Source organism: Urocitellus parryii, chromosome X (assembly GCF_045843805.1).
Source record: "Urocitellus parryii isolate mUroPar1 chromosome X, mUroPar1.hap1, whole genome shotgun sequence".
Classification (NCBI taxonomy): domain Eukaryota; kingdom Metazoa; phylum Chordata; class Mammalia; order Rodentia; family Sciuridae; genus Urocitellus; species Urocitellus parryii.
The window spans coordinates 14,241,781-14,254,675 of NC_135547.1; the positions used below are offsets into that span (position 1 = coordinate 14,241,781).

The 12,895-nt window shown below is 37.9% G+C and overlaps 1 protein-coding gene across 5 annotated transcripts in view; it reads left to right on the forward strand.

Moving 5' to 3' along the window:
• Positions 1-12,895, forward strand: part of Fgf13 (fibroblast growth factor 13) — a 522,252-nt gene that overhangs the window by 317,297 nt on the left and 192,060 nt on the right. For all 5 annotated transcript variants that reach the window (XM_077793712.1, XM_077793713.1, XM_077793714.1 and 2 more), the window contains one exon: positions 7,047-7,214. In XM_077793712.1, the coding sequence (XP_077649838.1) occupies positions 7,047-7,214 (168 nt within the window). The remainder of the gene's footprint in view (positions 1-7,046; positions 7,215-12,895) is intronic.

The following is a 12,895-nucleotide window of genomic DNA, read 5'->3' on the forward strand; positions in this document are numbered from 1 at the left end:
TAGATGTATCCTCTCTGGATACATGGGCCATTATATGATGAGGAGTCTAGGCTTGGAGGGAACTGCTGTCATAATGCCAAAGAAGGTTCCCCCAGCTCTCCCTTCTTGCTTCTAATTCCTAAGTCAGATTTTGCTTGGCTGGGCCCACCTATGATACACAGAAGGCCCTTGAGAGTACGCACTAAGTCCCAACCAATGGCACTCACTTAGGAAAGTCTTTGCCCTAAGATGACTAAGGGCTCTACTGATGTATAGAGGGCTTTCCACTTTGCCAGTCAGAGGGGTTCTTTTCCCTGGATGACTGGCATGCTCACCAGTGCATCCCATTCTCTTCCTGGTCTGTGTGGGCCAAGCTCCCTTGAATGGAATTGCTATGTCTTGGAGGATGCTGAGCATCTCTGAATGTCATAAAGGGACATCTGGGATTAGTGCTACAAAGATGACTGTAGCTTAGAGAGACTACCCATCTTCAAGTCCACTGATTCTCAACTAAGACATTATGGCTTCAGTGGGTGTGGTAGGAGTCATTTGGCAATGTTTGGAGACATTTTTGGTTGTCACAATGGAGGAGGGTGCTACTGGCATCTAGCAGGTGAAAGTTAAGGATGCTGCCCTACCACAAGGCACAGAACAGCACCCCAAAACAAAGAATTATTAGGCCTCAAATGGTCAAAGTACCAATGTGTTCAATGTTGTGAAACCCTGGTCCAGTCAAAATCTCTTATTTCTAAAATGAGGAAACCGAGGTTCAGAGCAGTAAAGTGGCATTCCATAGGTCATCCAGAAAGTGTTGAGTAAGTGTGAGGTACTGATTTTTATCCAGCAGAATGCCAGGCTCAGCAGTTTCGCTCTGGCAGGAATATCGTTTTCTCCACTGCAGTGCCCCCTTACTTTGTGCCTGCTACATGCCAGGCAATGTGCTCTTTCCATTTATTTTTCCTCCTTAATGCACACGTTCAAGGTAGGCACGCCTATTCCTAGAAGTAACTCATTTTGTGCATATAAAATTACCATATGCAAAATGTTTTAGGCCATTTGCAAAACAAAGGTATTCTCTAAAGAGACTGAAACATGGTTCTTAAGGTGATATTCTAGACATATATGTGAAAGTAATTATTCTTCTAAATTTTTAGTAAAAGCCTATATTAACCTAAAAGCTGTCCTGAGGCATCACCAGATAAACTTCCTAAAAAGTTAAATGGAAATTAACAGTTAGGAGATGAAGCTAACCATTTGCATTTTGGGAAGGGTGAGTGAAGAAGGAGAGCATCTTTCAATTGGCTAATGAGTGTGAATTTAGAGTGAGGCCCTATCCTGGACCCCATAAATAATATATGGCAAAGGAGATATATAAAATCCAAGACTCAGGGTGTTTGTATTCATTCATATATTGAGAGACAAGATAGATAGATAGATAGATAGATAGATAGATAGATAGATAGATAGATAGATAGATAGATAGAATTATTATCCTGACAAGTGGAAATCTAGAAAGGCATTTCTAAGAGGTGCATTCCTGAAGTACATAGAAGGGCAGTCAGAGGGAACAGCAAGTCCAAGACCTTGAGGCAAGATAAAGCCCAGAATATTTTAGAGGCTAATGGAATCTAGTGTGAGCAAGAAGGTATATGATGGAATTGAGGAGGTTGGGAGGAATGGGCACCATGGTAAGAAGTTTGCCTTTCATTCTACTCTGAAATGAGCAGAACAACCTGAAGAAAGATGAGATAGACAAAGACCTATGAGTGTTTGAGGTACAGAATAGAGATAGGTGGAGATTATAAAGCAGAATATAACTAAAACTTCAACAAATATGTTAAAGTTATGTCCACCTTTACCAATATTAATGACTATTATTAATATTCTCTTTGTTGACTTAAGTTCCTCATGCACATTTAAACCTGCCATCTTATAGTGTCCACTGTGGCAATAAAGCTTAATACCATATTCAGATAAGTAGATAGTTAGGGAGGCAGAATGTGGGCCTAGCACTTACAAATGTTGTGGTTCTATGTATTTTTCAGCATAACAGGTGCTCAGTGACATGGAAGGTTAATCACAGTAATTAATGAATTTTCCTCTCACTTTTTTTTGCGATTACATGAGGACATTTGGTAATCTGTATATTTTGTCATATTTTCTGTTTCATAGAGGGTTTTAAGTATTTTCTTGTTGGAGTCACTAATATATGTCTAATAACTTTGATTGGTAGTCTCATTGCTAATTTCATTTCTGTTGCCCTGGTGATCTTAGATTTGCTTTGATTTAAATCATGTATCATTAATTATGTTGAGTCATCTTTGTGAAGAGTTAATTTAAAAGCAAAAAAACACCCCCAAAAACCAAAAATCAGAACCATCAAATAATTGAGGGCTTGTTAACTGCTTCCAGCTTGAAGCCAGTAAACCCTGTGAATTACAGTATCCTGGAGACAGGGGAGGTGCTTTTTCTGGCATTGTCTAAATAGTTTTCTAGGTTGTTTCTGCATACTTTTCTGTCTTTGAATAAAGAAAGAAAAATTGGTTGTAGACAGAGATAATCATGAAAATGAAGACATACTAAAAGACCTGATAACCATCAATGTATTGATGGTTTTACAAAGTAGTCTACTTTTAGACTTTCTGGCAAACATGCCAGAATCCTGGCTTCTGGGATTTTCCAATAACTTACTGTGTGACTTTTTAAAGCCATTTCCCCTTTCTAAGCCTTATTTTTCTTGTTTTAAAACAAAACGTTTGCATTAAATTTTCTCTAAAGAAATTTTGTTTGGAATGACATGGAGGATTACATCATATTACTAGATATTTGGCTAGCTGTTTTATATCAATATTTGTTGATATATTTTTGTAAACTAAGAGCTGGACTTACTAAATATGGATACATGATGAACTTTTTAATTAAAAGTACATTTAAACCAAGCATGGCATTGCACAACTACAATCCCAGCTACTTGGGAGGCTAAAACAGGAGGATTTAAAGTTCAAGGCCAGCCTGGGCAATTTGGGGAGACCCTGTCTCAAAATAAAAATAAGAAAATGGGCTCAGGATATAGCTCAATGATAGAGTGTTTGCCTAGCATTTGTGAGGCCCTGAGTTCAATCCCCAATGGTGCAAAAAGCAAACAAACAAAAATGCATTTGAAAGATATAGTATATTGATATTTTAAATATTTATGAGAGGTTAAATATTGCTATAAATTGGTATTTTCCTTTTTTTCTAGATTGAAATGGGAATATTTCTGTGAATATGAGTATCTTAGGCCTGGTCAGCAGGCTTGGACTCTACCAAATTCTCTTCTCTTATCATGACTGCTCCTTGTCCCTGACCTTGATTTTTGGTAATTGGCAAGAAGACTACTGAAGGGTGGGGATAGTTCTGTATCAGTCCAGTGTTGCTGATCAGAAATGAAATCTAGATGCAGGCTTACCCACCTAATGCTTAGTTGATAGTAATCTTATTGTAATGGGAACTAGCTCCTGCATAAATTGTGCTTATAACTGTAATTCTACCACTAAGGTCACTTATTCTTGTCACCTCTGTGTCTGAGTATGCCACCTGTCAGTGTCTGTGTGTCTGTGGATGTGTGGATTTGCATGGGTGCACTTGTCTCTTGTAACCCTGTGCTACTTATTCCTGTGGTACTTTGGAATCCTGACAGTGTGGGCTGTGTGGTCAAGACTGAGGGTACTGCTTTGTCAGTGAAAATTCTCCAGAGGCATAACCCTTTGCAGCTATTCTCATGGGGCTCAGCAGCCTTTTGAAAAGGTTGGGGCTCCTGGATACAGAAACCAACCATAAGCCAGTGTTACCACCTTATCTGCCTTGCAGAGTCAAGTTGAACCTCTGAAAGAGGAGGAAACTTTGTATAATTCCAGTGTCTACCTAATCAATGGATATTTTTGACCCTCTACCCCCACCAGGATTGGATAAATCTGTGGTTTGAAAGGGCAAGAGTTTTCACTGAATGAAATGTGAACAAAAGGTTCCAATGAACAGAGGGAGGAGTCAGGATAGAGGCTGTGGGCAAGAAGGGAATTTACCAGAAGGGGAGAAATGGCTGAGAACAGTGGATTGATCCAGGAAAAGAAGAATCTCATTTTTCCCATTTTGATGAGCTGAATTCCTTGCAACCCCTTACCTTTCTAGAACTGGTGGCCCTTGGAAGCACATTATCTTCATCCCTTCCTTGGGGAAGTAGAACGGAGCTTCCCACCTGCCTTAGTGCTGGGGTCCTATGGGAAATCCCCTTTCTTTCCTGTTGTTGTCCATTGCACATATAGCTAGTCTCCCACCTGAGGAAGTCCTGGGAATAAGAGGGTTTCATATAATAGTTCATCCTCCAAAATAAATTTAAGGTCAGAGATTTTATAGACCCAAGTGAGATGTTGCTTATAGAATGCCCTTTCTGGTTAGAAAATCCAAATGTTTCTAGCGCATGTGTCAACATAACATCAAGCTGCTGTGAAGTTGACTATTCTTTCTTTTTTTCTGTGTGCCTGACTTGACTGATGTTTGAGGCATTGAGTAGAGAGACAGTCTGTGACCCAAAGCTGAGCCATTAACTCCCAGATGTTCACGATTTTCAAAGAAATGTTCTATGCCTGTGGTTATTACTCAGATGGCTCCTTAAATGCTCTCATCTTGGCACCTTTTGCACTTGCTAAATTCAATTTGAAGAAAGAACAGGAGAGAGAGGGAATTTTGTGGTACACAATTATCCTGCACTTTCATGACCTTCGTGCTTTCTTCATCATGATGAATTTTGGGGTTAGCCCTGTATCAGTCAGCACGTGGCTTTTGCTGGAATTTTGTTGTATGTTGCACATAACCAGTTGTATCTAATTAAATAATAATAATGGCAGTGTAAGGCATTTTCTGGGAACTAATGACCAGCTGGGAAAAGCTGATGGCTGGAGAGTCGGCCAAAGGCTATTAGCTTTGGTCCACCATTAATCTCCCAAAATGCCCATTTGTGACATCATTGTTGCTATTGAACAATGAAAATGGAAGACAATTTACCAATATATATATCATGTGCTCCTGAGCAACAACTTTCCTATGCAATCTGCAAAAGTCATTTTTTTTCTTTTTTATCCTCCAATTGCCCTTTAATCTTAAACTGTGTTTTCTATATAGTACTTCATGAAAATGGATTTCTCAGTTTTCATATAATTGTGGGTTTTTTAAAAAAGTGTTCTAATTTGGGGAGTTTTCTTTAAATATTTTGGATGGTAAAAATCAGAATTTGTCTTCAGCTGTGATGCTGAAATTTGATAAGTGTCTATATTATCATAACTATCTGCTCATGGCAGGAAATGTTTGCACATGTTTTGAACAGCAGCTGTTGCTAGCAAAGATGTGTATCCCACAACAAGATCCTAAAAAGTTGCAGTAACATCCCTGGTAGATGAAGGGAACACTGTGCTGGGAAAAGCTGTGCTGGTGTATCTATAGAATATTTTTGATTACTGCCACTGACTACTAGAACAAAATAGAGAACTGACTAAAATATTCATAACTTTCTTGCATAATTTAATGACTTATAAAGGATGACAATGATTCCAAATACAGGCAATCTATCAAGAATTTGTTCCAAACTCATAATATGAATTTAAAAGTTATGTTTGTTTTTAAGCTATTTCCCCCCCAATATGAAAGGAAGTTGTTAAAGCCCATTAAAATCCCAGCCAATGAGCTAGGAATGGTTTGCCAAGCACAGAAACTTCAGATCCCATCTAAATTCAGCCATAAACCATTTATTTTTCACAAACACCACAACATTATTCTCCCCATAAGAAATCTGCTGGTGGTATCTGTCCTCCTAAATGCATGTTAAGTGTATGCATTTGGGGGACAAGAATGAGTCAGGAAATCATTAATCACAGCTTTGCAGGCACTGACTCACTCCTGGTGAAAGGGAATAGGCTCATTGGGAAGAGTGTGAAAGAGAAAAAAAAAATCCATTCTGGGGTTTGTTCCCTGTTTCTGCAAATGCAGATCCAATTTGTACCCACTTTGGTGGGTGGTTTTCTGACTATAGAATGTAGCAGTGGACCCTATGAAGGCAGACTTCTGGGTTTTACAGGGAAAAAACACTGGTGCTTCACAGGCCTACTTAGGAAACACACATGGGGCCTAGAAAGCAAGGGCAGACTGAGAGGAGCCTGGTGTGCATCTAAAAGGCCAAAATTAGTAAACCAGGCCCTGCTGTTCCACAATCCAATAAGGTAGGTCTTTGATCCATAGATTATTGGGCTATCAGCCAGAATCTGTGGACTTCATTAATGGTTTTTGAACATCTGAAGGGTATTTATCATGGCCCCAGTTCTCTTTGGAAACCAAAGAGCAGAATCCTAGATACTTCTGTCAGATTCAGTATACATCTCTTTGAAGTTAGGCCCTCACCAAGAACAGACCAAGAATCATGAGCTGACTTATTGATAATTGGTCAACATTAGGCAGTTTCATCTGTAGATATTTATATTGCATCTCAAATGGAAGCATGTGAGCTCTACATGGTGATAATTTACATACAGCATGGCTGTTGATATTAAGATATTTTATTCATTGCAGGTACAATTTAAAACTGTTAAATTGCACCCAGTGTGGTGGTGCACACCTGTAATCCTGGCAGCTCAGGAGGATTGCATGTTCAAAGCTAGCCTCAGCAATTTATTGAGGCCATAAGAAACTGAGACCCTGTCTCCCAATTTTAAAAAAGTTAAAAAGTGACTGTGAATGTGCCTCAGTGGTTAACATGTCCATGGTTTCTATCCCCGATACCAAAAATAAATAAGTTAATAAAACTGTTACATTTTGATTTTACTATCCATACAGGTATACATGATTGAGTAGCTATCTCCAAGGCTTTAGTATTTTAAACTCATCCCCTACAAATAAAATCACCATTATTCGAAGTGTTTCTTTGAAACTTGTGTAGGAAATGTTGTTTCATTAGTCTTTCCCTGGGTGTAGGTTTGGTTTATGATGTTCACTACTTTCATAAAGCTCTAACTTGAGTTCATTTTGTTATGTGGTGACCACAGTTCTGGATGACGCCCCCCCTGGCACACAGGAATACATTATGTTACGGCAAGATTCCATCCAATCTGCGGAATTAAAGAAAAAAGAGTCCCCCTTTCGTGCTAAGTGTCACGAAATCTTCTGCTGCCCGCTGAAGCAAGTACACCACAAAGAGAACACAGAGCCCGAAGGTTTGTGGCCGACACACGCGTGTTTTGCTTGTTTTCTCTCATTCTTCTTTCTTTTCTCTCTCCTTTTTTGTTTCTGATTGTGCATTGCCCTCTGGTGTGCTGTGTGTTGTTCGGCCCCTGCTATGACTAGGAGGCCCCCTGGCTCGCCGGTGAATGTGTTATGCAGTCTCAGATGGGACACTGTATAAAACAGTCATCTCTGGCACAGCACGCAGCATCCTCCTGCTTTTTGCAGCTAAAACATTTTCAGTTAGTGTCATGACACTGCCTGGTTTTGGCTGCCAAAGTTGCTTGCTCCTGTAGCCAACATCTGGCCAAGTCTGTTCCCCATCACCTTTCATTCCTGAAACAGCAGTCAGCTGAGGAATGACACTCCTGAAATGAAATAATAAGAAGATTGTCTCAAATTTTCTAACTCCTCCACTCCATAAAGCTTCTGCATTGCTCTGGAAGAATGCTCATGATCCACGTAGTTCGCTGAAGTGGGCCCAGACTTCCCATGTAATGCACGTCCAGTTGCACTTTGCCATAGTGAATGCATGCCTGCAGGAGAGTATGAGTAGTTTGTTCTTCTTTTCAGCTCAAGTACAGGTTTGGACAACTCTGCTTGCTGTTACTTAAACTCAGATTAATAAGGTATTCCTTCTAATCCTTGTGACAAAACTCTCTCTGACGTAACTTGCCTGACCAGAAGATATTCATTCATTTGTTCCAACATTTTTGCACCTATCAGATAGGACTATTTTTCATATTACAAATAAAATATGGTAGGACTGGGGATGTGGCTCAGTGGCAGAGTGCTTGTCTGGCACATGTGAGGCCCTGGGTTTAATCCCCAATATTACAAAAAAGAATTGATAATGTACAAATAAAATGTACTCTTTTATTGCATCTGTGTACGTTTCAACTTCAAAGATGACATTTGATCATTATAATGTGTTTGCTATTTAAATTCTTATTATATAACAGCTCATCTTTCCCTCATATGAAACACTATTGTAGTTTTCCAGTGAATAACACTGAAACTGACAAAATTCATCTGTTCTTTGGTATTTTATGTACACATATGCATAAATGGTTCTTCTATGTTTCCTGAAAGTGACTTTGTTTCTATTTGTTGCCCCTTTGCAACATTGTGAGAATCCTCACTATCACTGTCTTTCTCATCTGGAAAACACTGCCACCTGGTTTGGTTGGAAGTTTGATATGTGAGGAAATTACTACATGTGAACTCCAGTCCATGGTTTGAGAAGCAAAATTTGACATTTCAAATTTCTCCTTTCTTTCAAATAGAGTTTTAAGTGTTCATTGGCAGAAAATGAAAAGCCTATATGTGTCTATGTTTAATTCTATTTCAGCAATAGAGTAGAGCCTTTGGATTTATTTTCCCCTACTTTTGGTACATAACCTATCCACTTTGAGTGTGAGTTCTGATGTCAACAATTATTCATCTGCAGGTGGAAATGGTGACCCACTACAGTGAGTAAAATCAACATATTGGTGGTTTAGTAGAGAAGATACTAACTTGATTTCAACTTTACTGAAACAAAAATTTTTGACCAGTGGCAATTACTTTACTATATATAATGCATTCCATTATTTTCTGCTTTCTTCACTCTCAAATTATATATGCATGTATACACACATAGAAATACTGTTTTGTACTTGCAAATTAGCCTGAAAAGCAAAATTTGCTTTGGGTAAGAAAAATAAGCCATTTAAGAAGCCACTGAATAAATTCAGTCAAGAAATTGGTTAGAAACTTCAAATTATTTCAATAATATTTTGGATTAAAGAAAAGTTGAAAAACTAAATTTAAGACCCCACCTTTTTATTGCATGCACTTTTGACAGGATCTGTTAATTTTTAAGTACCACCTGGAGTGTATTGTGAATCCTGTTGTGAATGTTTTCTAATATGAAGTATTCTTTAGAGAGCAGGTAGCAGTTAAATTCTCCTCTATAAGGTTTGGGCAGTTTTTCATCTGTCATTTCATCCATATATTGAATGACTGCCATAATATTGAGTGTGGCTGTCATCTTTTTATTCGTATACTTTGATGGGCATTGTCTTCTTTCAGATTGAAGATGTCCCTTGGCTATGATCTCCTTCCATGTCCTCTGGGGTATTGGAGCTAGTATTTCCCTTCTTATTCTTCTGAATTGTTTGTAAATCAAATTAGATTAATTAGAATTTTTCTGGGGTGACATGCTAATACTGCTTAAATTGGACTGTACTCCTTTAAACAAGAGCCTGGAAGTTAATGGTAAACCCAGACCTACAAATGAAAATGCTTGATCTCTGTGCAGATGAACAGGATGCAGAAGACCTTAGACGGGGCAAAAGAAAATGTGCTGTGGAACAGACATTGGGTAAATAAGGAAATAATGCTGAGAAATTAACACACTTACTTCCCGTAGCATACTGAATCTTGTCATTTCCAGGAGGTGAAGTAACTGTGGGTTTGGAAGGGTTCAGTAGCCATTCAGGCAACCTTGAAGATTTTTGCAAGATGGTTTTTAAATGCTATAAGGTATAGTCTTCAGTTCTCTTTCAAAGTTGCTGTAACATTTTGTTGTCATTAATAGGAATAAAAGACTTTCTTATTATAAATGGATAGTATCTTAGATCTAAACTATGTGCATACAGTGAAACATTTGTTCCTATGTGAAGCACTTTGAGTAGATACTCCATCTCTTGGTCTCTGAGCCAAAGCATGAGATCTTAATTGACACTGACTGTGGATGCCTACCAATTTCACAGCAAGAGTAGGCAATGGTTAAGCCATCCATTGTTTGGTTTGTGCAATGCTAACCTGCCAGTATTACCTCTTCTAACGAGGTGGTGTCTATTCAGAAACCCTGAAGTGAAAAATGAAACATTTATTTACATCTGGGAGAAAATGAAAGTTTGACTGGCATACGTTTTAGAAATGATTAACAGGTCAAAAAGGTCTATGTGTTTTATGATAAGGCTGGAATTAATTTGCTTTCCCTTACTGAATTGACAAAATCAAAATGTTTTGTATTAGTATAGATAACATTTTAGCGTTTATTTTGGATAACAGTGGTTTGTAAGGGCCATGTTATTTCCAAAGTTTATGACAAAGTAAGGTTTGGCACAGATAACTTCATTAAAATGCTTCATAGTTGTCTTTTTAAGGCATTTTTTGGGGTCATGTCCAGGCCCTCCAGAATCCATGTAAGTACATAGATGGAATGAAATATATCACTGGTTTTTCACTAAGGCCGAATTATACTTTGCCAAACACTAGTTTCTATTTATGAACAGTTTATTTGAAAACAAATTTTAATCTGTTCCAAATACTTGTGATTTTCAGTGATGTGATTATTTCCATAAAAACCACTTATGATATTAGTGAGTACTTATATGAGTACTGGGATTTGGCTGAAGAAGTACATACAAATATCTGAGAGTCTAACTTGGCCTGGTACCAGCAACATCCTTTGTTATAAGAAAGCTGCATGGAGAGGGAAGATCGTTACCAAAATTTTTTTCTCACTATTCCAGGAGCCTTTTGGCAAGAGAAAGTATAATCTTCATAGCTTTGTTTCTTTTTTTTTCTATGCCATGTGTGCCAAATGAAATCACTGATTAGACTAACTCCTGGAAACCAATCTATTATCAGCACAGCTCCTTATTCTAAAATGGCACTCAATGGGCTTTTTCTGATGTTTGAAGATTGTTAAAAGAATCACACCATGAGACACAAGCTTACAAGTAGATGGTGTTGAAAATCTACAGAGACAAATAAATCATGTATTCCCGGTGTTTGCTTTTAGGATTGAAAATTCTGATTACAATAGTAAATTGGAAGGAATTAATGTGATGGAAGAAAATATTACCAAGCTCAGTGATTTGTCACCATCTTTTAATCAGGCATTGGTCTCTTTCCTATAGCCTGTTCTCAAATGACATATACACATACATCTCCCTGGGCTGGGGTCATCCATAACCTTTTTATATGGAGAGGTATCCAACCATAGTGGCTTTTGTTGGAGGAGAAGAGACTATATACTTGAGACTGTGATAAAGTGCCGTAGGCTTTACCAACCAAGAGAAAGCACAATTCTGTGCTAAATGCTAAGGGGATATAGTTTTGACTATCACAATGATGATACTCTGATAATGCCTTAGTTTTTTTAATCCCAGAAAGAGCATATATCACCATGAATATCAGTATTGCCAAAATGATAAGATCAGAAAACCATAGAGAAATATTATAGGGCATGCTGATGAAAATGTTCTTTTCATCTTCATTTTTTTCAAACTTCGTTGTCTCCTGTTGTAGTGCCTTTCTCATTTTAATACTAATTTTTCTTTTGAAAAGTAGGTCAGTATCAATTTGAATTAATAGGCAGTGTGACAAATCTAAACTACTGTTATTAAATCCTTTTGTCACTAAACTGGAATTAGGTAACAATCTCTGATACTTGACACCTGAGATGCCTTTTAGGAAAAATAAAACTGAGTTCCATATCTGTCACTTTGAGGATGAGACCTGAGGAAATATCCCTATTCTGTTAGGAAAATATGGGCCCATCTGTTTGAGTATCTATGAAAAGATAAAAGCACTTTATTCCAAACTGTTTTATTGCAAAGTAACTATGACTTGATTGCAATTCACCCTGCCTTTGATTCATGACCTGAAAGATGGCAGAACAACACCAGAAAGGTTTCTTTATTCATTGAAACAAATGACAGCTTAATTGCAGAGTCCCCTCCAATAAAAATATTAGTCCAAATAAAATGGAGAAATCTGGAGGCCCTGTTGATTTAGCAACCAGTAAAACCCATCCTCTCTCCACAGAGTGTTCAAAAATGCTTCTCTTCAGTTGCATATCAATTATTTCTTAGAACACAATTTGTTATGTCCTAATAACATTAGGAAACCGGAAATGGCACATGTTCTCAGTTCCCTTCTATTTCCCCTCCTTATGGCAGCAAACATGAAATTAAGTCATATTTGGGGGTAGCTTCTGCACTCTGGAAAACTCATAATCTAATCCAGGAAGTATACTTAGGAGCCCATGATTCAATTTCAGGACAGGATGGGCATTTATTATTCTCTTATTGAATATATGCATCTCAATTCAGTTTCCAGGCTGGCTTTTACAGTACAAACTAATAATCATTTGTTCTTGGAAAATATGATTTACTTCTTAAAGTAGCAGGCCTCCCATCTCTTTTGCACTTAGGTGTTCCCATCATGGTGGTGAATTTTTCTTGAGACAAAGTAATCTTTTCTGATAAATTTCTTCTCCAGGTTTCCCTTCATAATATTAGGAGTAAATATTTTTGCTGTGTGAATCCAGTGCTAATGACCTGTTTCAGGAGTTTATGTTTGATTTGATGTCATTCTGGGAAACTGCTCTGAAAGGTCTACTGAATGAAGAATCCTGTGCAGTGGTAATTTTGATATAAATCACAATTGCAGTATGTTACCTGTAAAAAATCTGGGAATTTCCCATCCTTGTGGGTGCTGCCCCTTTCAAAACTATTACTTTCTAGATCATGTGGCCAACATGCCCCTGGGCTTTGATGTCTCAGCAACTGCCCTTAGTGTTTTTTTTTTCTTCCTCTTTGCACAGCTGATTGATAAGGCAAAATCTAACCTTCTGACTTAGCATAGTGTGAACAGCTAGACTGTGTTCTTCATC